This window comes from Xiphophorus couchianus, chromosome 18 (assembly GCF_001444195.1).
Source record: "Xiphophorus couchianus chromosome 18, X_couchianus-1.0, whole genome shotgun sequence".
Lineage (NCBI taxonomy): Eukaryota > Metazoa > Chordata > Actinopteri > Cyprinodontiformes > Poeciliidae > Xiphophorus > Xiphophorus couchianus.
The window spans coordinates 12,382,235-12,407,942 of NC_040245.1; the positions used below are offsets into that span (position 1 = coordinate 12,382,235).

General features: G+C 37.0%; 1 protein-coding gene across 2 annotated transcripts in view; it reads left to right on the forward strand.

Annotated features, from left to right (window-relative positions):
• The first annotated feature begins 1,056 nt into the window (after window positions 1-1,056).
• The window catches only part of ankrd13b (ankyrin repeat domain 13B), a 46,495-nt gene continuing 21,843 nt past the window's right edge, over window positions 1,057-25,708 (forward strand). Inside the window, exons 1-2 of one of the 2 annotated variants that reach the window (XM_027999343.1) lie at window positions 1,057-1,534; window positions 23,561-23,696. In XM_027999343.1, the coding sequence (XP_027855144.1) occupies window positions 1,322-1,534; window positions 23,561-23,696 (349 nt within the window). In that variant the 5' untranslated portion in view covers window positions 1,057-1,321. The remainder of the gene's footprint in view (window positions 1,535-23,560; window positions 23,697-25,708) is intronic. The other variant, XM_027999344.1, reaches the window with a different exon arrangement.

Genomic DNA, 25,708 nt, shown 5'->3' on the forward strand with positions numbered 1-25,708 from the left:
AATTGATTACAGGAAAATGTAAAATTTGTTTCCAGGAAAAGCTAGGGGAATATGTTTTTCTATCCTACGCCTACTACACTGCTGAGAGAAGGGAGCTGGACAGAGTCTACAGATGAGCAACGTTTGTCTGATTACAACTTTATACCAACAGCTTACCATTACCAGCTGCTAGTGTACTCTTACTGATTCTTATATTTTTAGGATGATATGGGTCACTGGTTAACTTGAGGGTAGATTTTTTTTAAACTTCTAAATTGGGGTTTTCTATCAACTAATTTACTAGTTAAACATTGTCTTTGATTCACTCCAGTCTACTCATGGACAAGTGTATCTACTAGTATTTGTATGCTACCAGTGTGTTACTTTGCCTTTTCTTGAAGGACTACTGTTCCCACCTAAGAGTCAATATTTTGCAAAAGAAAGTCACTATTATGAGTTAGTTTTATAATATGTTTTTTAACTAGTGCTCCAAAATATTTAACTGAGCAAACATCTTGTTAGTGAAGTGTACAAGAATAATGACGATCATGAAGAACTATTACATATACCAACGGCTTGCCATAGAATGGATGTACCCAACATCCATGGGGGGATAGGGTGGGTCGATCCTCTCATTCCTAGCGTATGCTGGATGAACCCCTATCCCTACAGGCATCAAGTTGCCCCACATAAAAATTACAAGATGGAAATTGCCTAATACGATTGAGACGAAATATTTTGTAAGCTTATCACTGGATATAGTCCTGTTTTGTCATCCATATGTTCAAAACAGATTCATCAATCCATACATGTGACATCATTACTAGTAAATAAAACACACTAACTATCGCGTTTTTGTTGTTTTAAGTTAATAAATGAAAAGTGCAGCACATTCACAAATAATAATACAAAAATGGGCAACAAATGGGTTGTGCATTTAATTTTAAAAACGGACAATTTGTGATTTTAATTTCTTCTTATAGTCCTTTAGTCATGTGTTTTACTCACATCCCCGACAGCGGATTGGCTGAGTGTGAGCACATTTTTTATTGCGGCTTGTCAGTGCATCTTTCTCAGTCACCACCACCGGATGGGAGGAGAGGCGGAGGTTAGATGTGTTAGAGGAGGAAGAGGAGAGAGAACGGCAAAGGAGTGGAGGAACGACTCGAGAAGAACTCAAGGTGTATTATTTTAATCTGCTGAGACAATCAAGACAGGAGTGTTATCTTGTTTTTCATTATCTTTACATATTATTGAAAATTTCACTTTATTTCAAGGCGAGCGAGTGTCGGTTCGCTTACTCCTGACGCGTAAGGTTACACGCCTTTGGGCATCACCGTCGATGAAGGATGGTGGGCACGACTATGTAGGGGTAATTTCACAACAAAGTATTTTTGCGAACTGGCGAGGAATAAACAAAGAAGAGGGGGCAAACTATGATCCGAGGATGATTTCTGCAAAGAAAACTCTGGAGGAGAGTCGTTATCCTGTCCACTATCTGGTGTGGCACAACAAGCACCGTCAGCTGGAGAAGGAGCTGGCTACCAGCGAGCAGGTGAGATCGAGAAGAGCGATAAAAGCCGTCCTATTCTACCTCTCAGACATGGCCCTGTTTCAATTTTCTCTCCCCAATGTATGATTTTACATTGCTGTAAAGGGGTGGTGGTTTTCACGCCAGTCGTGGAGCGTTCCATGTGAGGAACCTGGCCAATATTAGCGCAGTTAATTATTATCAGTAGGGTGGAGGGAGACACTTGTAGACTATATAGTTTGTGAAACTGGAATTCATTCATACAATGTTCCAATATGCATTAGATGCCAATATACGCTACTGATGTTTGAAATATCCACCCTGCTTGTCTTTTTAAAATGCAGAAGTTGTATTTCGACTTTTTTTTTTTTTTGCTCCCCCCAAACCCCGGCAAAAATTCTGAGTGGCGCTGGATGGTGTTCCACTATGTAAAGGCGTGTGTGGGTGTGTGTATGTCACAGTCAGTGGGTCTTTATTTGTGTGCATACAAGCAGCATTATTGCCGCGTCTACTCCAAACTGTGCAGGCTCTCCACCTTCCCACCAGCATCCAGACCACTGGCGAGTGGGTGAAACAATGCAGATGCTGATGGATAATGTGGGCGAACAGTTGCCAGCCAGCACAACGCATATGAGCAATAAAATGCCATAAAATAGTACATTTATTTCCCTATGTGTGGCTTATGTTACTGTCAGAATTGTCCTTGGAGTCAATAAGCAGAGCACGGCAGATATAAGAATTACACTATTTTGGTTGTGAGAGCCAGAGGGAGGCTAATCAAGAGCACGCTTGCTTGGGATTTTTGTTTTTTTCTAAATGCACTGAAGCACTTACCTATTACACATGAGATGCGCTGCAGGTTTTAGGGCTCAGCATTATGAACACAGGACACTTTATTACGTGTTCAGGTGCATTTACCCACACACACTTATGCACACTTACCTATGTCTGCACACATTTTTTACATTTTGTGCTCAAAATCCTATACCAAGAAGCTTCTTCATTTACACCACAGCTGCTTGAAACTATGATAAACATGTAACTCTGTTGCTTAAGATTACAGTCACAGTGACTAAGGAGAACACTTGGAATTCATATCTATATCAAGCAGATTTATGAAAATGCATAGAATGCCAGGTAGACGATTGACTAAAATCTCTGATGTAGAAGTTAGTGCTAAAAAAGATTTTGTTCAGTGAAATATGTTTAGTAGCAGTTGCTGTTGATTCACCAAGAAACGTACACTGACTAAGAAAACACACACGTGTAATGAAGCAAGAATTTCTAGGAGGAGTTCACGAATGACAAAGTTTTGACTGAGAAAAAAAAAACGTGCTAGTTTTGCTTTGTGTGTATTTGATTGGATGACATCAGAGGAAGCACTAAGACTTAGGGTGATTCTTTAATTGAAATGTTCACCTCACTATGAGAAAACAGCACCTTCAAAGACTTGGGTGGGTGCTCTTGAATGTTATTTATGACAGATCCACATGGACCCTAGAAGATTTTTATTTCTAACCAATGCATCTTGAACCCGAAACCATTATCACAAGAGTTTTTCATTGTATGTCAGACTTACAATTTTTCTTTTTGCCATACGTTTCATTTCTTTTCTTATTCGTGAAGTTCGATGATATTCCACAAATGTCCTGAAACAGAAGTTGCCAAGAGGTCCATTAAATTACATTTATGTAGTTGCTTCCGGGGTTTTGATGGGGGAGTGGATGCAAAACCTCTTCATAGAAAGGTAGCTCCGTCATAATGGAAGTCCATGTAAATACTTTATATGGTCTTTAATAATGTTTATGTACACCTTAGTTGGAGAATGGCTGCACACAACACTGCAGGGTTTTTTGTTCAGTTTTTGATGAAGGTAAAGATAAACTTTGGTGATGGATGAAAGAAAACAGAGGGCTTGCTCTGGAGAAAGTTCTTCAAAGACAACTGCTCAGAAGGCAGACAGCTGGGGCTTCGATTGTAGAGGGTAAGGGGGAAACAAGCATGAGTAGGGTGTGGTTGAGGATTGACCTGCGTAAAACAGTTTTTCCAAATGTAATTTTGTTTTATTACAATCCAAACAGGATAAATCTTTTTTTTTTTAATATGTGGTCCTAAATTTAACATGTAACTGATTTAGGTCAAACCAACCTGAAAGGGCGCATTACCTTTAATCCACCTTTCACCTCACAATTTTCCACTGAAAGAGGTAGGAGGATCAAATGCAACGGACAAAACAAGCACGGCAGATGCTGTCACTTCTGTTTCATTTCATTACTTCACACTCACACCTTTGTACAGAGTTCTAGGTTTCTGATTTGTTTCTTTATTTGCACTCCATGATGAATAACATAATTTGAATATGCATCAATGCTTATCAGATCCAAATGTCACTTGGTGGTCACGTAAAAATTATATTGGTAACAGACGAAAGATAAGATTTTTGCATAAATATTTTAATTACGTTCTACATTGTGAAAGTAGTCTAAGACGATAACTCGTTAACAACATCTTTGGATCCAACTGGACATGTGTGGTGCTGAATGCTAACATTATTCTATCCAGGCAACAAGGCAACAAAGTATGTCTGTTGTAAAATCTGTAATTTGATGCTGTGGTAGGTGTCAGAGCTAAAATCCAAAGGAGCGAATGAACAGGGGGGACTGTACAACAGTTGGTTACCATGGAGCCTGAACGACAGTTGATCAAGTATTCGTGACCAAGAAATAGCATTACATTCTTTCTGCTTGCATTTTCTTTTTAAGGGGGTGCAACTTCATAGATATCCACCAAACAAGGCATTCATTCATTATGTAATTTTAATGAATATCAAACTTCAGAAATTATGTTTCTGTAAAAGGCAGTTATTCATCCTCTGGTAATCTTGATGTGACCTGCATTGTGTGTCACAGTAATTTTCAGCTACAGGTTTAAAATAATATCTTACTGGATTTCGTGATAATTGCTAGTTAAAGGGAGATACAGTACCCTTATATATAAATGGGCAGTCAATGGATTTTATCAACTTGAAAACATTTTTCTTTTGAGCTTTTGCGTTCACACACATTCTGGACTAAACCTTGTGTGTCAAATTATTTGAATAGAACAGAATAGAATAGAATAGAATAAAATAGAATAGAATTACTTTATTCATCCCAGCAGGGAAATTATTTTGCAGTTACAGCAGCATAGAGCATAGAGACAAGACACACAACAACCACTACTGGGTAGCAATGTAGACAAGATAAAATAAGAATAAAGTATGACATACCGTCAATATAAAAAGCAGACACAGATTAACACACATACGACGGGAGCTGCAACTGCAAGCAGCCAGCTGAACCGGCGCCATTTTGTGTCCTGGTATATGAATTTTTTTTCTCTTCATTGTATTGTAGTTTTCTTTACCATTAATGTGCTTAGAAATTACTGTATATGGTATTAAATTAGATAGACAACAAAGTTGGTCTTTAGTGATTGGAAGGTTTCTGTACTGTAAATCAATAAAAGGCAGGTTCATATTGTGCTCATTTTGTGCTGGATCTAAAACTTTATGAAGCTACTTTGTTTTTAAAAGACTTTCTGATTTTAGTTGCTACTATTGACATAAAGCACTAGAAAACTGGTTAGGGTTAGGAAAACATGATTATTCTCATTAATACAAAAACAAGCTGTAAAGTTGCCATGCGATGGACTGGTGACCTATCCAGGATGTACCTCGCCTCTTACTTGATGACCCCTGGAGCACCCCTCCCTACCTTCCAAGGGTAAATATGTTTAGATAATGGATGAAAAGTTGTAGCATGCAGAACTCCATACCTATCACCACCAGAACATTTATGTTTACCATTTTTGAGGTCATTGTGAGATCCAATTATTTTTTAAAAAGAACTTCATGTATGTGGTTCTAGGTTCTGCCAACCACCAGAGAAAATCTTTCTCTAGTTTACCAGCATTGTATTAGCACCATAATTCAAATGTATCTTCATAAATTTGCAGTTATTGTTCCACAAGTGTAGTATTTTTGGGAAAAGCATCAAGTGTTTTCAGTAAAGTCAATTGAGTGAACTAAGAACTGTCAGTCTGTTTTGCGGGTGCATGGAAATTTAAGAATACCTTTGCAGTGAAAGCTACAGGCTGTGGTGTGGGGCAGTGACATCCAGTAAATCTAACGAAGAGTTATTCATTGTATGCTTTCTCAAAATTTTCATAATGAGATGCCATAATTCCAAGTAATGCTTTATATATGTGTGGGTTATTACTGAAGTAAAACTTTAATTGGTTAGATTATTGATTACAATGAAAAGCATCCAAGGTAATTGGTGTGCAGCCATGGTAATTTACTGAACTGAATGGTAAAAGTCATAGTTTCAAGCTCCTTTTGGGAACCATAAAACTGTAGCTTGTATTTTTGTTTTTGAAGCAACTTAAAAAAAAAACTGCTCAATGTTTCAACACCAAAACGGAAAAAGTATAGAAAGTCTCAAAAGATTTTGTTCTTTCTTTTTGTTTAGTTTTTGGGGGGATGAATTTCTTTTTGTTTTTTGTTTTTTTCATGTCAGCTCCTGGGCATCCCAACTCCGCAGGCTCATAATTAGCTGTTTCCATCTTCTCATCAGTTATGAGCAGCTAGCAATGTGCTGTCCACATCATGTGTCATGGGGATTGTCTGGAACAACATGGAGTCATCCAAAAAACAAGAAAATCCAGACTACTGCATATTAAAATGCAAAAACTGCTAAACATATCTTATTTTTAATCTAGGTACAAATACCCTCTATTCAGTAAGGCAGTAGGGTGTGAAATACAGTAAGTCATGAATGAAAGCTTTGTCTCTTTTCACCACCCTGTTTTCTCTGTTTGACTTTCCACGTCAGGTTGTGCATTCACATTTGCATTTCCATTTTAACTGTGAAGTAGAAAGAGTTCTTTTGCATGTTTAAACATTTCAAATGCATGTCTCATCTATGAGCATTAAAAGCTCATAGATGAGACTAAACATAAAATTACCATATCATAAACATCAGATTTCAGAAATCATTGATCATTCATGTACTTTTCAGTAAACTGTGAGTGGTGAAATGATCTGGGACAGTAAACATAATACTCCCCAAATTCAAGCTTTAATCTTTGAAAAAAAAAACAAAAAAAAAAAAAACCCTGCAAAACCACACACAGATACTGGCAGATGCAAATTAGTGTTTCGGAGAACTGGTATGTCATTGGCTTATATCAATTTAAATATAGTTTTACAACACAAGGAAACAAATTTAGTCATAGTAAACTCCATGACCTGGAATAGAAAAAAAAAAAGAGAATATGAGTTTGGTTCTATAATAATGTTTAGTAAATATAAATTATTATATACTCAAATAAGTAAATCAGGACAATATGTCATTTCTCAAAGTTTTACTGACGCTTAGTTGACCTTTCGTGCTGTAGTTAACCAGGACACTGCATGACATGGACTGAGCTAGACTTAGATTTCCATGTTTAGATTTAGAAATCTCCAACTATACTAATATGGGCCACCGACCTACATTTCACAGTAACCTACTATGTTTGTTACCAAGGAGGTCAACTGGATGAGATACAAACATTGGGATGGCTAGACTACATTAATGTTTATCTCCATATGCAGCAATTTCCACATTCATTAGTGAAGTTGTGTCAAAACTATCAAGTTGTGAAAAAAAAGTATGCTCAAACTTAAGAAATCACTAGGAACTTTTATGTTACCTCTAATGATTCCTTTAAAATAAGAAAAAGAAAAAGAAGTAATATGTGAAGCAATAAATTAAACTACACCATGGTAGAGTTAATCAATTAATCTCGTAACTTTATAAACCAATTAATTGGTCATTTATCTGACTTTTGCTTTTATCCTTCAGAAAACATTATTATCACACATTTTAAAGACCTGCTATTTTAAAGATGCTATTTTTTACTTCCAGTCTGAGATAAGAATATGTCCATCAAAGACAATGAGAAAATCACCAGGAGCTGACCATTGAATCAAAGTTTAAGTCAATTTTAATGATTACAGTGAGAAATAAATCCTTGACTAAACATATCAAGGAAATATGTGAAAGGAATGTAACATAAAAGTGGCCATTTTATTCATGTTAAATGGAATTTTGTCTTGTAATAGTATCTGCAATGCTGACAAACTAAAGTACAATTTTCAAAACAAAATCTAACAATTGGTCAGATTTTCTTCAATTAACTGTGAGTTTTACTTCCTGTGTTCAGGTTCTGGCTTTGTCATCTTTCTGGCTTTGTCTCAGAAAGAGAGTATTAAGTACTGCCAGCCTGATCAAATCAAGTTTATACATCAGATATACCAAGACTAAAACATTTAGAATCTTATTCTACATTCTGTTAGTGGAGAAACAAAGGGCTCATCCCATCATTTGACATACTTTCCAAACTAAAGTAAGTTTTTGACCCACTTTTAGGGAGAGGAAAGGCAGATGTTATGAACCGCTCTGACACAAAAACAGAGAGACTGGAGAGAGAAGCAGATCAAGTGCATCAATTTATTATAATGACAGAGTGTGCTTTGAAACCATCCATGACATCACATTACACAGCACGCATTAAGATGTCACTTTACAGTTGTTTTCTGACAAGCTAAGTTATGAAGGCAATAATGTGTATCTGTTTCATCATAGTTCTTATTCTCTGATAGCTTTAGTGGCTCTCAGTTGATAACAAACAATGAACCAAGCATGGTTGCATGGCTCTCTGGGTAAAAAGTAATATACAGATCTCTCTGTTTCAGAACTTCATGTCCAAGATCTACTTAAATGATGGCTCTACATATTCATTTCAATTTGCCACTTTCATATATATGAAATATCCAGCAGTGTTTCTGATTGTTTGATTTGAAAAGCCCAGTGACTGGATGCTGTGACTATCAGCTTATACTTCGTTTCATGCAAAACATGAACATGTTATTCAGAAGAGTAAAATTATTGATTATATTTGGTATTATATCCGAGCTTGTAAAAAACTGTGTTAGAGACCGTTCAACCTTGTATTCAATTGGGAAAAGATAGAATTGAACCGTCCTCTCTGAGGTGGAAACACGATTAATATTTAAATAACCTAAATATTTTTTGAACTTTTATCAAAAATAAACAGCTTAATATTTGGGTATGTGTAGTGGTCTGTGATGTACTGGAAACTTGTTCAAGGTGTACCTGTTATTGGGTGAGACTTAGAAGGGTCAACCATTCAATGACCTTCTAAAAAGTTAAAAGCTTCTGGCAAATCCTAACAATACACTGGACATCAAAGATACATTCTATTTCAGTCATGACTCACACAAGTAGTTAGAATAAGTTGAAAGTCACTATCAGCAAAAACAATAGCCCTTATGAATGAGAACATTTTTATGCATTGGGAATATAAAAAGTTTTTATTAGCTGGTAATTAGTTAGCCTATTGGGAGAGGTAGGGTCTGCTGTCAGCTGCTTTTCAGAAATCAAAAGCAGCTTTTACCATATGATCTGTTGTTTAATAAAATGTTTTACCTTAATTATGAGTAAAGGCTGGTGCTCCTTTAGTTTCCAAAGTACGTCTTTGTATTCTTTATGAGCAACTACCACTGTGCTGCAACAAGTGGGACAGGGGGAGCGCAAAACACAGTTTGAAAAATACTCAGTTCTCTTTCTGCTGTGTATCTCACAAAAAATACAATACTGTTGAAATTATATGATGGAAAACATAAACAAAATCCTAACCTTTTAAAACCTTGGCATATCATGTTAACAGAAACATAACTGTGCTTTTTTTCTTATTTTTTTCCAAAAAAGGAAGAAAATAAGAGGAGTATAGTGTTTGTTTTATGGTGTTGACAGGAAATGACAGGAAAACATTTCACACTGGATTTTCTAAGTTCAGCCTTATAAAATCTTATTGTGACTCCTGTCCTGTCACACTTGAAAATACTAGACTGTTCAACTTGTTGCTTCAGCAGGTTCATGTCAGACAGGTCAGAGAAAACTTGATTCAACATTATAATGGACATAAAGTTGTGGGTGTTAATGATCTTATTCAGACAAGAGAATGTCTGAAGATGAGGATAAGGAGACAGCTGTGGAAGTTCTCATGGCTGGACAAAAGATGATAAGATTAGACATCAATACCAGGAGCAGCCATACTGTAAAATTTTCCCAGAAAATTTCAGAGTTTTCTTTAAATTTGCCTTGGGTTGTTTTTGGTTAGAGCACTTGTTGGGCCTGTCATGTTTAATAGCCATATACCTCAGATTTAAGCTTATGACCAGAATTGTTTGTTTGTCCAAAAACAAACAAACAAACAAACAAACAAACAATAAACTAAACTAGTTTTTTATCTACTTCATAGCAAGTTTTCCTTGAAGACATTTTCTTACCTGATTACAATGCTACCATTTTATCAGGTTCAAAATATAAAGAGTGACTTAAGGAGTAGCTGCTAGAAACTGGTAACAAGTAATTCAGTGTTATTTAATATATATTTGAAAAAAATATTTGATGAAACAAAATTTATTTATCTTGTCAAGATACTATTTATTATCTAAGGTTTTCTTTCAGGTGAAGGAGATCTAACAGAACTTGGGAAGAGAGCAACATCTATACACAAATTAGTTAAAATCATTGAACAGCAACATCCATCCACCTTTTGGTGTTCAGTCTCTATGGTAACCAGTGTTGTACTTGTCAATGGGTTGCAGTAGACTCTAATCATTTTATGGCCTATGGGATGTGCTTACAGAAACTTCACACACATATCTAGCCTGCCAGTCATCAACAAGACATCTTAGAGAAAGTCATATTTTTGGCCTAACATGACAAATCCTTATGATATTGTGTTGAGTGGTTGACTTTTGATTCAGCTAAGTAAACAAGTAAGATCGGAAACAGTAATATACTGTATGTCCGTAGTCTGAACAAAAACTGGTAGCAGGAGGAATGGAATAATAAATACAGTCACACAGTTAAGCACAGAGAAAATATAAAACCAGGAAGGAAGGAAAACAAACTGTAGAGGGAGGGAGAGAATAACATATTTAGCAAGTGAGAAGCAATGAATTCCAAGAAGTGAAGAGGGAACAGACAAACTAAACCAGGGAGTGATGAAAAAACTTTAGAGTAATACGCAATATAGACTGGAGAAAAGACAGAATGTTAAAGGAAGTAACCACACTCCCTCAGCCATGAGCAGATTCTATTTTAATCTAGAAATACAACCATCTAATTGATAGAGAACAAGACTATTTGAGTAGTAATGGTCTGTCTAAGGGCAAAACCAGGAAATGACATGAAGTTTTCTCAAGTGTTGTTTCCTGCCCGCGTCTCTGTTTGACCCCCATCTCTACCCTTCATTCTGTGTTCCTTAATTATGACATCTTCAGCATGAAGTCGATGTTAGATCAGCGCTATAAAATCCCTCTCCGTGCTGCTGGCTCAAGGAAACAGGGCCATAATTTAGCCTTACATTTTCATTGCTTTCACTCCAGTCCTGAATGACTCTGTCAACCACTTGAGTTCTGCATGCACCTGTCTTCAAACATCTCCACTTTCTGTTCTTCGTCTGTCTCTATGTCACATGTATTTAGTTTTTCTTACACTTTTCCCCCAATTCTTCCTATACATCATTTTCTTGTGAGGATCCATTCATTCATTCCCTACTCGACTTTTTTTTTCTCACTTCTATGAAATCTCAGTCAGATTTCAGCACAACAAAGCAAGGATGCTATTGCATGAGAGCTTGAACGGAACAGATTTTGTCACCAGTATTTTTTAACACAAAAAATAAAATTTCAAAAACAGTAATCTGCTGTGGGATTCAGTCATTTAAAGGCAGGACTTGAGGTCAGAACCTCATCTCTCTGAACTTTTCCTGGTGTACTCTACTTTGGTGTCTGTTTTTTGTTATATAAGACAACACAGACATAAGACTTTATTTGGACTTGCAGCTGCTGCTCAGCATAGGTGCACGTGTCCTAATATAAACTGGGATCAAACTTTGAGCTGCTTAGACGACAGTTTGGCTTATCTTCAGAAACTTAACAATAGCGGTGTGCAGAGTCCGGTTCCTTCCATCCATGAGTCTCTGTTCCCCCTCAAAGTAGCATGTGTTTATATTTAGCTAACTTGTGTCACCGTTTGATGCAAATACAGCTGCAGGTGTCTTTGTGCATGTATGTACCTGACTTGCACATAAATATACTAAAATATTAGGGTTTTTTTCTCCAAATATGTAAATCTGAAGGAGGCTGGTTGTAGAGTATCTGCTCATATCAAAAGAAATCAGAGGTTCAGACTTCTGATCAGGATGCCTATAGGAGCATAAGTGGAAGATAATGTATGGATGAAGCTTTATAAAACTTAATATTCAATGGTTTGTTGAGCATAATATTTTATGCCAGTTCAGACTTCTTGTAAATGAATCGGTTCAGAAATGAACTTAGAGGTCTTTAATTTTGGAGGTAGTTGTGGAGTTTGGAACATTACCTGATAGAAATGATGGTGAAAGATTACAAGGAAGAAAAAAAAGGAAGCAATGTAAACAATTTCTTGTCAAAATCTGTTTGGTTTCTGTAGTTGAGTTTCTTCACTTCCAAACGTGATGATGGAGGTTTTACGTGAAAGGTCTTAAGACGTTTGAGGGCTTTAGTTGGCTCTGGGGCACTGCACACTGCCGCCAAGTCATGTTTTCATTTAATACCCATCCACTACCATTTCATACCATCCTACTTTAATTTCTAACCCATCAAGAAACCATTTTACACCCATGTACTTAATGACTAAAGAGTAACAAGTAATTTAATGTAATTTCATCTATCCCATGTGATGTTTTATCTCCTGTGGATGTAGGAGATGGGTGGTGATAGCAGCTACTACTCTCATTACTGCATCAGATTTTTAATTAGGCATTGGGAAAGAAGGATGTTAGCTGTCAGCTGCGTCTGCTACACAGCTGGATTCAGATTAATTGCTATGGAGACACAAACAAAAACAACACTTAAAGTAGACTATGAGGAGATTAAAGGAAATTGTTTTAAAAAGGAATGACAAGTACAGTTTGATAGATGCTTGTTTCCAAAATGTCGAAAGTCCAAAACATGTCTAGCTAATCTTTAAGGTGATTTCTTTCAATACTGCTGTATTGCCATTTGTGATGCTTCGTTATGAACATCCTGAGTTTAGTGAATACAGTAGCTTTGTACGTTGCGATATCCTATCGCAAAGATTTGAAAATGTTGAACACCATATTTAGACATTGCACTAAGGAAACCATCATCAATCTTAAAATAAATCAAAGGTAGGCACAACCTCATTCTTCTAAAGACACTTCAAGTCTAAAAAGTCTTAAATTTCAACACATATTTCAGTAACAAAGCAGTGCCAATAGTTGGGGATTTTATGGAAAGATTAGTGGCTAGTTTCGGTTTTGATAATATTTTACAGTTGATGCTGAGTCCATTCATCCATTTACCAAGATATACTTACGTTGCATTTTCATCTTAACTCACTTACATTTGTCGTAAACAAACCACTTCATGCCCATGAACTTCTGTTAATCAGTTCATGTCTGTTAATGGTTGATTATAATAAGGTATTCATAATAAATAACCATAGTGAATTATTAATTCTTATATATAATTTCATTTTAATTATCTTATTTTCAAAAGAGTTTATATTTCCATTGAAAAAGTTAGAAGTCTGTACTACTAATTTCATTCATTGCAACAAATGTCCAATTCTTCACAATAATAGAACATTTTGGTAAAATTTAAACATTACTTTACAATTACATCTGCCAGAAGTGTGAAATATGCCAGGCACAACTGTAAGAAAAACTTTTCACACAAGGACTCGATGGATGGTTGGTACAAAAAGTCCAGTGAAAGACAGATTGATTTTGTTCTGGAAAAAAAATATTTGGATTTGAAGTGATGGAACATGTTAAGTGAAGTAATTGCAAGGATGTGAAATGAAAAACAGCAGTAACATTATCTCTCAAAAAGTAACCTTTCTGGTACATTTTACATTTTAATGTTGACATGATCATGGCAGACTTCTGGCAGACAATGAATTAAACTTAAAAGACTCACCATAGTTGGTTTTATTGGTTTCATTGCACATTTAATACTTTAATCAAATTTTGACAGAAATGTAGTGAGCTTTAACTCCAAAACCTTACACAAAAATATCTTTAAATTTTTAAGTACATTTTTCATTTTTTTCTATAACTTGCACTCTTTCATTTTTTTTTTATTTTTATGCATTCTACAAAAATGTGGTTCCTGACATTTTCCACCAACTTAAATTCAGCAGAAGGCAATGTCTACAGCGTATTTATGTTAAAACAGACAAGCAGTTTTCAAAAGTGTTATTGAATATGGAAGGCAAATCAATACTGTGACATTTCTAAACATATGGATTCGTTGAGCAGCCTCTCTCCTCGTGTTCAAGGGGAAATGCTAATTGTGTTGTTACTGCCCATTTAAGCTTCAGGAGGTTCTTGAACTTGACAAGTCGGAAGCAGACTGTCCTAGAAAAGGATGACCCTTTGATTTCATTATCAGCCCGGACTCACTGCAACTGTGTCTTGCTGGATCATTTGGTTTTTATCTAATTCATCTCATTGGCATACACAAAGAAGGCAACAGCTGTGGTGTTTACCTTAAAGAGGCTACGTTATGTAATTAAACACATAATTTACCTGCACTATTTAAATAAACTGTTTATACTACGAGAGTCAGCCTTCTGTGGTTTTATGATGAGAGGTGTCGGCACGGTGCGCTAAACAGGTGTCATCACCCTTCAGATAACCATCGTCTTCCTCCTCGCTCCCACTGCCGTTCCGTCGGGTCAATCCGCATCGTAGTGCCGTCTTCATTCTTCTCTCCGCTCCTCTTTTTTATCTCGCCATCTGTCTGTTGAGCTGTCAGCCGAAACTGGCTCTGATGCTAAACAGATGAAGTGCAGTGAGAAACAGAAACATTAAATATGCCGCAATGTAGGTCAGTGTTTTCACTTGATGGTTTGGTCTTTCTTTTTGTTCCTCTGCTGTTTCAATTTTCGGGCCTTGAATGCCTTTGTGCGAGCGGAGATGCATTGCGGCTGTGTAAAGTTGAATGTCAGACGTTTCAAGAGGTTTTGTTCTTCGCCTGGTGTATCATCACCGTTTGTTCTGTTCTCCCTCAGTCATTGTTGACGTAGGTTTAGTACTGTCCTTTTCATCTAAAAGCAGTGATTAGCATTTAACTGCAGTCCAGCGTTTGTCTACCTCCCATCAGGATGGGCATTAAGAGGTGAAAAGGAAGGCAGGAGAAGGAGGAACAAGTTATTTTTATAGCACCACCTCCTGATGTGTCTCTTATGCGCCCTATGCACAAACATTTGGGAAGGCTGCTGTGTGTATAAGCACATTTTTTACATACATGTGTGTTGTGTTTTTTATGAAAGATTGATGTCGGTCTAAGTACCTGCCAAGCTGCATCAGGCGCAGCACACGCTGAGCAGGAGAGAGGAGGGAGAGAACAGAGGCTGGAGGAGGAGGAGGAGTGGAAGAAGGAGCAGATGCCACAGATAGAGATGCCTATCAATAATGCAACCCCCAGTGAGCTCACAATTGGGGGAGGGCAGGAACAAATGAGGCAGAGAGCGGGACCACTGATGAAGAAACAAGGAGTTGTTTTGGATACTTCTACAAGATGATGTAGGCCATGGAAAAGACTCAAATTATGTAACTGTGGAAAAAGTAGAGAAAGCAAAGCAAGAATGAAGAGTGAATGAATGGTGAGATTAGGAATAATTATAACAGAAAGGAAGTATAAAGACAGCTAAAAAAATCCCTGAAACAAAAGTTATATATAAAATGAATATGATTAATAACAATAATCCCGATGCCTTCTGCTGGCTTAACTCACTCAGACCTGTTTGCTGCTAAATGTACAGATCCCTCTGCTACTATTGGCATTTCTGGAGGAGATGTGTTAAAAGCTTTAAAATAAAAGGCAGCTGATGATCCCAAGATGCACCTCTTTGCTGCATTTCTCCAGCCTGTGAGTTTTGGAGATATTTTCCTTTTATCCCTGTTACCATCTTCCTTCTGCTGTTCATGGTGGATTTTATATGTTTCAACTATTTATCTGACTGTAAATGTGGAAAAGGGGCTACTTTTGCAAAGGAATTTTCTGACCAAACGTCAGCACAAAACTGACCAGCTTGGATGATATGTTTTTGTCTTGTTTTTGTTTTGTTACTAAGAATTGCTACAAGTGATTGGCTTCTGTCATGTCATAGCTTCAGTACGTTGCAAGATTTAGTATACCTCTTGAACGTTTTAGTAATTTTTTCACTTTAAAACCACAAGAAGTTTAGCACAGGGCAATTATTAATACATGGGTTCAATTTTCACCTTTTCAAAACATGCCATCGTTTTCCTCCTACCTCATAATGATGCACTTTGTCTTGGTCTGTTATACAGAATCTCAGTGACTTACACAGAAATCTGAACTTCAAGGGCTGCTGGTACTTTTTCAGGCATTTATACCCATGGGAAAGAGTTAACCATGGATTCCTAATTTAATGATCACAGGAGCGAAAATTAATCAAAAATAAAAATTTAATTAGTGATACCAATAAGGGTGCCACAGGAAATTTTGATAAAACAATCATTTTTATGGGGGGGAGGGGGGGGGGGGGGGGTTCTGACACTTTTTTATCTGATACAATGGATGTACAAAGAAATTGTGACGTGTAACACTACTTCATAAAAATTAAAGTTGATTTTGCAGGATTTTTACACATATATTCAAGGGGTGTCAATAAGCCTTGAGGGTGATTTATTTCTAATTTATTCTGTACTTCAAAGGTATTGGCAGTCAGACCACTCAAATTGTAATAACATACCACAGAACATCAATAAAGACATTACCAGAACAGTGTGAACCAGACTAAATGCTCTATTTGATAAATAATTTGCTTCTCATCGGAATCCTGGAAATTGTGTCAGCAGTCCCTCAATAGTACGAAGCCAAAGTGAGCCAAAAACACTCCTGCAGCTCTGAGACTCTGGCCTGGAGAGATGTTCACACATCAGTAGTTTTAATTTGTATAATTGAACTTGTGGAAATACAAAAGACTCATGGGTGAAAAAACTGGCACAAGATTTACATCTATTCTTTTGCCTTACATTGGTTTGAGCAAAATGCTAATATGAAATTTAACACTGCTTCACCTTTCTGTTGCTTGATTGCACCCAGCCTTTAATTACCAAAGAGAAAAATGCAATTTTCAAAAGATAATGTTAATTAATAAGAGAAAAAGCTGTTGACACAACAGGGCCAGGTCGGTGTCTAACTCCGACCACATTACCTCAATCCGATTTCTTTTTAGACTTTGACTTGGAATTTCCAACACCTATATAATATCATCATTTTTGTAATTTTTTTTAAGCCATGCAGAACTCGCCACATTACAACCAGTACTCTGATTATTATAAGCTTTATTTTCAAGGAGAATTGTAGCTCTGATTCTGGATTTAACAAGGAGCCAAAGAAGAGAGGATAAAAATTGAGAATATGTCTATTTAATTTTCTTCTGAATTCTTTGTGCAGTGTTCTGGCTACACAGAGAACTTTTTTTTTGCACTTTCTAGTATTACAAAAGCGCAGCCTTGAAGTAACAAATGCATGTACTAATTTTTCTTCATCACTCGGGACAGAATATTTCTAATTTTGGAAGTATTATGGCAGTGAAAAAAGGAAGTATTAGAAACCTACTTCACATGGAGTTTAAACAACACGACCTTTTCAAAAATGACACCCGATTTTTTTTTACTTCATTACTGGAGCCCAAATAAATGCCATCAAAAACAAGCGACTGACTAAGTAGTTTGTGTTTTAGAGGCTCCCATCTCATCTGAATTTAAAAGCAGAGCATTCAAAGTCATTCCGGTTTTTATGTCTGTTGTCTCCCTAACTGATTGGATTCATCAAGATTTGTCCTTAGATGTAACACAGTATTATCGGTATAGCACTGTAAATTTATCCTATGCTGTCTAATCATTTTATCCGTTGAAAACGTAGATATAACAAAGAGATTTATCTCTTCACAGATGATCATTTTTCACTGTCATTATTGGTGTTCTGTAATGTTTTATTACAATTTATCTATGTGATAAGAAATTTTCTAAGGAATACTAGTGTATGTTTGTTAGAGCAACCCTCTTTTCGTCATGTAATCTGTGAGTGACTAGTATATTGTTGTCCATTCTTTCTGTTTACGTGGTTATTGTTTAAGCCTTCAATATTATTTTCCTATAGATGACTAAAACTAACTGCATCTAATAATGAGGATGTTTAATTACCATTCTGCCAGAGCCAGAAACTCATGTGACTTCCTGGAAACATAAAAGAAAATTGTTTCATCTCTTACAGCAAGTCATAAAATCTGCAGTAAAACAAAGTCTGGAGAGCCTCTTGTCTCACTGCTATAACTTATTAAGACAGGGCTGAGATAAGGTTATTTGTTCCACCTTATCTTTATATGGCAAGTTAGAATGTGGGACATTATTGACCAAGTGATCAATTTACTCTCTGCGTGAAATATGTTAGAAACGCTTCTCTATCAGTCTGTGGTACACACTGCTACTCCAGGTTTATATTTAACTTGGGAAGCCGTGAATTAGTTTGACAAAACCAAAGGAGAGGTATTCTGCTTTACTCTGTGAAAGTACGTAGTTTATCCCCAAACACTGTCAATTTTACTGGTGAGTGGAAACTAAGAGATTATCAGGAATGACATCATGTTTCCACTTTGAAACCTGAATCGCACAAGTGAAATGGGGCCAGCGAAACTCTGTCTGTGCATGGTTGTGTGTGTTTGTTTAAAAGAAACAGAAAGAGAAGACTGTCGACAGAGTGCACGGCCCATTAGTTGTAAACAACTGTATTGCCTCCTGAGAGTTCCTATCTTGTTAATGTGAAAGGAGGAGAGTTCTTCATCATGATTTAATGAACTGCATGTTCTGTTTTTCAACTTAACATTGTTCCCATCTGAATGAGTTATTATGTCAGTATGTCTGCAGGTCAGGGTGTAGTGCTGGAAAAACGTTTCCGTTTAGTTGGCTTAAGTGATCCTTCTGAGTCATTTTGTTTTGCCTGCCTAAAGTGCCAAAAACCAGAGGAACAAAAAACTGCAGATCATTAAATGGCTACTGGGGGGCAGACAACAAAACACCAGGTGGCCCTCATTTCTGTGATCAGGCTACGGAATACATGGTAATTGATATATTGTTAAGGTTGTGGTGATAGGAATAAATAATGTTTCCCTCTTTTAGCTGCTTGCAAAAAGACTTAGGCCGCCACTAAGAGAAAAATGCTATTGTGGAGGGTCTTCATCAAGGATGTTGAATTGATTAAATGTTTTCAACATTTTAACTCAATACTACCAATTTAAAATGGTTTAAGATGCATATTTTTTAATTTAAATCCACCTGTGTCAAAAGAGGAACTGACCAATGTGTGAATATATACTTCACAAGTGAAAACCATGGATGTTAAGTTCACAATGTGATCATCTTTCCTGAGCTGCGAGTGAGAGTTTGATGCTCACTGCTTCAGCTTGTGGAGTTACTGCTCATTTCTGCTGACTTATTGACCCTATTCCCCAGTTAAAACGCTCACATACAAACAGCCGAGGTAAATAAAAGATGCAGGAAAATAGGTTTCTGGATAAACAGTGTTTTGGGTCTGCAAATGCATCTTTTGACAGAGTTTGTAAAAGTGTTATTATGGTATACTGTTGAAAGTGTAAAAACTGACATTTCTTCATGTTTTTATTATGATTTTCTCTGTAGAAAAATATTCTTCTGGAGGGTACTTTAATAATGCAAAACTTTCATGGGTATGTGCTGCACCGGCTTTTATATCAGTAATCATCACAACTTGGTTTATTAAAAGTACATTTTGAATTTAATTTGAGGAGAGAAGAATGCTCAAAGAGGCTGAAAATATTATAACTATTGATTAACATTTATGTAAGTCGATGGAATAGCATTATGTCAGGGATTTTTACCCAATTAAATTACCAGAAATTTAAATGGAATATCTTTGAAAGCTACCTTCTGTGTCAAAACCACATGGCAAAACATGGTCTTCATTTTCATAGATGACTTTTGTATTAAAGTTAGTTTGGTGTAGAATGGGCTAAATGAGAGTACCTCTCTCTTTTAGCTCTGCCCTCTGTCTGTAACAATTGCTACATGTGCTAGAAGCATGAGTAAGCCGGACAACACGAACAACAACCGAGGGTGCAGTTTCAGGCTGCTGCTGTTTGCAGATACTCCTTGGAGGTGTCATCGCAGCATATCTCTCACATTGTGACTTGTGTTACTTTGAAAAATTGAGTGTAGGAGTTTGTTTTTTCTCTTCTGTGTTGGTTACGGGTCATTGGAGGCCTGACAATGGAGAGGTGGCTGGGTCAAAGAAATCAACCCAAATAAAGGCATAAACAAGTGCAAGCCCAACAGTAATTGAGTCCAGGAAATCTTCAGCAAGCCTTTTGGGATGTTTTGAGTTATCTCGCTCAGAGTTTGAATGAGGTACATAAAAGGACTAAGAGTTTAATCTACACTGAATGACACTGGAGAGACCCATTTATCATGGCTGCTTAAACTAGCCATGCCATTTAAGCGGCCTTGTAGCATAATCCATCAATGCGAAATGCTGTAGAATAAATAATATGACGAGTCTTATGAAACAATGTATATTCCCATTCTTCCTTCTTTATTGAAAGAAGGAACATGGTACATACTGTTTTCTGGCAACTCTGTGCTTTATCTGAACTGTCTCCTTCAACAACCTCTGCTTTCTCTGAAACAACCCAGCCGCCGTCACTTTCTCTCTCCTTTCCACCTCCTTTCACCTTGCCATATGCTCCTGTTTGGCTCTCGCTTATTAGCTTCTTTCTAATACTCTACCTCTGTCCTGTATGTTATTTGCTCACCCTTAGCTGAAACTGAGCAGTACTCCAAAAAGAAAAATGGTAAAGCTGGTAATCTAAAGCATTACACACACATAAACCTTAGGAAGGACATTGTAGGTAAAATAAATTACCCATTTGGGGGGAGGGGTTTGTTCCTTTTAGGTTTTAAATGCTTACTTTTGTGTTTGTACATTAAACTAATACCAACTAATAATCAACAGACCCCTTACTTTCTATCAGAAAGTAGTTGCTTTAGTTGCTTTGTGTCTGCATCCATTCCCCTGTCTCCGTAGCTCCTGGGGCACTCCCTCATTACGTTGTCCCATTTATTTTCTTCATCTCCGTCCCTTAGGTGCTATTCTGTATGTATTGCTGATGGGCACAGCCTACTGCAGTGGAAATCTTTCTGTTTTTGATTAGTGTCTTTTTCTTTTCTCCTTTTTTATTTCGTTCAAATGACCGAGCACACAACTGTTAGCCAAAGATTACGAGGTAGCAGTGTAATGGAGATAGATTCATCCATTGACATACACTGTGATATTATGTTTCTCTCACTAAATTCAGTTATTGTAACATGATCCAAGATATTACAGCTTAAGAGCATGTGCTTATTGTGTGTTTGTGAGCATCGTTCTGTGCTCATGTATTCTGGTTTACTGTATATCATTGTGGTTCTCCTTATTTCCCTTGCAAATAAGCAAAACAGAAGAATGCAGTTACTGATTGCTGAGTGTTTCTGTTACACTGTCATTCATCAAACCAGCTTCCTCATGCCGACTTATCTTGTTTGATCTGTTGATTTTAAAAATTCCTCCAAAATTAGCATATGTTCGCACTTTCTCGTGTTCTCCTGAAGTACTTAGTATTAGTATCATTATGTAGACTGATTTTTCCTTTTAGCCTGTGTTATATTGCTGATGCTGGCAAATGCTTATCTCAAAAAGTAAACCTTAATTAGAGTCGAGCCCTTAGGATGAACAGAACTGACCTTGGATCAGCCATTCCCCAGAATATTGTGACCATTAAAAACTCTACTTACTTACTCTACTTACAGCAAATCTAGGATCATTGAGGAAAATGTTTTGTTTTATAACTAGTAAAACAAAAAGCCTGTTAACCAGGATTTTATGATGTACACCAACAGGACCACGAGAATTGAATTCAAAAAGGTCTCATTGAGATACATCTCTTCTGAGTCTTGCTCATGGTGGTGGCATACATCTAATCTAAAATGGCTTCAAGTAAAATAAATAAATAAATAAATAGACCATCAGAAAACCTGAAAAAAGTCATAAGTCAGAAACAGTAATTGCAAAAGTTACTACAACACAATTGTCAAATATTTATATTTATAGTAAAATCCACATAGTCCACACCAATAACTGTGCTGCTGGTGACCCCAGAGATTATTCTGGTCTTCTTCTGAAAAACAAAACATTGTTGGTCTTTAGCTTCCTAGCTAACCAGTTTAATGTTGATACCAGTTGGTATTTGTTCATTAATTTCTACAACTTTCTCTTAAACTACAATACTCACTGGAGAAAAGTAAGCAGAAGCATGATACGGCCATCACCATGCTTCATTCTGGGTCATTCTTTTGTTAGTGGGTCACGCAATTGTGGACAAAAGTTTAGCCTAATCAAACCACAACACATCCTCCCACATCAATTTGGGAGATTTTAATCAGACCAATATTTTTCCTTAGAATTAAAGGCTTCTGACCTTTTTTCTTAGTGCAGACAAAGCGAGGACTACAAGAAATTGTTTTCACATATACAACACAATAAGTAGCAACTGGAAACTCCATCATGTCCTTTATTGTTCCTGTAAGCCTATTACCATCCACCTTGACCTTTCTTTTTATCATTATGGAAAAACATCCAATTTTGTTTAATGTCACTGTTGGACTTTTTTTCTCTAACTATTGTTGACTGTCTCTTCCATGCCACAGTCCAGACATGTTGCTGTGAGTTTGTACTTTTCTTCAGACTGACATTTTGGCCAATGAGATCATTCTTATGTGCAAACTATGGCTGAAGCTAAACAACACAAATGAACAAATGTCTGGAAAGTGCGACTTGAACAGCTAAATATTACTATGGTTGATCAGATGCAGTTAATCTGTATCCAAGAAGACTTAATGCTGGAAGTGAACCAAAGGGGATTCAGAAAAGTAATTAAGTGTGTGTTCTCTAGTATAACCTTGTAATTTCAGCTTTTTTATGTTATATTATAGAGAGTTAAGAAATCAAAAGAAGCCTCAAAGATCATCCATCCATCCATCCATTTTCTGGTCACCCTTGTCCCTAATGGGGTCGGGAGGGTTGCCGGTGCCCATCTCCAGCTACGTTCCGGGCGAGAGGCGGGGTACACCCTGGACAGGTCGCCAGTCTGTCGCAGGGCAACACAGAGACACACAGGACAAACAACCATGCACACACACACTCACACCTAGGGAGAATTTAGAGAAACCAATTGACCTGACAGTCATGTTTTTGGACTATGGGAGGAAGCCGGAGTACCCGGAGAGAACCCACGCATGCACAGGGAGAACATGCAAACTCCATACAGAAAGACCCTGGCCGGGAATCGAACCCAGGACCTTCTTGCTGCAAGGCAACAGTGCTACCAACTGCGCCACTGTGCAGCCCGCCTCAAAGATCAATTTAGCTGTTTTTGGAACATTGATAAGTGAAAGTTTGAACTTCTGATTTCTGAAATTTGTGACTTAGGAAAAACATTTCAGATTGTTTTGTGGTTTATAGACAATAATGAGGAGTTTCGGCCTGATAAACAGTCTTGTCTATATTTTTTTTACTAAAGGAAACCATGCAGTGTTAATGTCCAGTGAAACATAGTTAAATGTATTTGTTAAGGTAGTGAGACATTGGCTACCATAGCTCACAGTCTTGTTTTGTTCTGTCTGTCTGTCATTCCTCATACATTTCTTCCTTTTGTACGACAATGGTTAACTATAAATCTAAACGTTCTCTGTCAGCCCTTACGCTCACATCTGCTCCTCCTTATTCCACCCCTCTTGTCCTTGCCTCCACCCATCTAGACGGATGTAGAGTCTCTTGACCCTCGTGGACGGACTCCTCTCCACCTGGCTGTCACTTTGGGCCACCTGGATTGTGCCAGGGTCCTGCTGCAGCACGGAGCTGACGTTAGCAAGGAGAACCGTAATGGCTGGACCGGTGAGTGTGTGTGTGTGTGTTGAAAATTTCCTTTGTTTGCCTTAATGCACATATTGTACATTATGCATAAGTTTTTGTACACAGAGATTGGCCCTTGGGAGGCTAGAATCTGTTTTAAGGTAAATGTGCTGTGAGGTGCATTTTGTTCAATGAAATATCAATGTTGATGTAATTATAAGTCTGCTGTATAAAGAAAAATGACATTGACAACAATGAAAGTGTCTTTTACAATGCAGTTGACAAAATTCTTCATAAGTTTCTTGTTCCCTTTATTACTTAAAAATGTTAAAGGCTTATACTTCCTGTATGAACAGAAAACAGAAATGATCATCTTGCCTAATTAAATGTAATTGAATTGAATGTATGTAATATTACTATCGTCACTCGTTTTGCCGCTCTATGCACTTTTTTTCAGTCACACTTGCTCTTTAGGCAGACTCTGTCAGGCAGCTCTTCTCTGCTGGCTCTGTAGAATCGTGGTATGGACATCTGGCAATAGCAGGATGTGGGAGTGTGAAATCATTAATATTTTAACCTTGAAATTATCACTGTTTCATCACATGCCTGTTCAAGATTTCTGCAGCTTCAAATGAATCACTTGTTAAAGCCTGAAATATGAATGGAGGTAAATGGATGAGGATGACCTGAGTTACTCAAGAAACAGTTACTGATGATTTATAGTTGAACCTACTTTACATTTACATCTGAGGGCTACAAAATAGGAAAAGAAACAGCCTGATGTAAAGGTTGGAGCGTTTGTAAAGATGCATTTTAAAGTGCTTTACAGATATTCAAGTTTTGGTCAGTTTTAAACTTCTATTCTTGTGGATTTTTCACTCTCACTACCTTTGGGGGAGTTTTATCAATATTTAGAATTGAGGTGAGTTTGTGGAACAACTAAATTAAAACTTTTACACCTGAAACAGGTTTAGGATAAATATGCTTTTTTTTAATTAGCTATCATTGCTTTCATCTCAGTCCACTTTTCCCCAGGAATCTTCTTGTTTTATTCCTTAACCCTATAAACAAAGATTTCAGTATGCAGAGGTGCAACATGGACTAAAACAGTATCATTTAAATGAGCATTTAAAAAAAATCTTATTTATGCTTTAATTGTCTAAATAATCTTGTACTCTTCCATGTCTCTCAGTAAAGTTATACAAAATCTGCAAATTTTACAAAATTGTTCATGGTTTAATTCAATAATACTATGAAAGATAGTACACATTGTAGGAGCTGTCATGATCTAAGTTCCTTTAAGAATCATTACATGAGGTTGTAGACGTGGGCAGGAAGGGCAGCCTGCAGCAGCGTCTCCTTGTCGCAGGGGATCAGAAGCAGCCTGTTGTATGTATGACAGTTTTAATGAAGACGATGTTCATGGTTGTTCATTATGTTCTTATGAAGAATCCTCTTTTTTTTTTTATAGCAAAAAGCATCACTTGAGTTTCCAGAGCAGTCCCCAGAACAGAACCAGCTTTCTTTACTAACTTATTGAGTTTTTATTTTAACACTGACTCTGATGCTGCTGCCCCAACAGATGATGGACGATTTACAGAGGAAAGTCAACATCTTGCTGTACAAACTCAAGGAACTAAGCTTCCTTAAGAGACACACTCTGCTCTGTTTCTCCTTGTGATGAGTTTTCCTCTTGTAGCTCCTGTTTACTCTCCTACCAATGAACACTGACATATTTATTGGCATCCACCACCTCACTGCACTCAGTATCATAGAAATAGTGCTTGACATTGTCCTAACATACAGTCATTTACTTTATTTTGTGTACATTCATGATAAGATGATTGAAGCAGATGTGTGATGGCCTCTGACATAACAGCTGTCTCTGATTTGCTGAGATGGGCCTCATGTAAAGTAACTTCAGAATCTCCAGACGAATGAAGGAGATTTCTTATATATCAGAACACAAAAGGATGCATTCTGCTGCATCAGAACCTTCTTCTGGGTCAGACTAAAGCAAAGAACTTTTTCCCGCCAATACCATCTGGACCTAT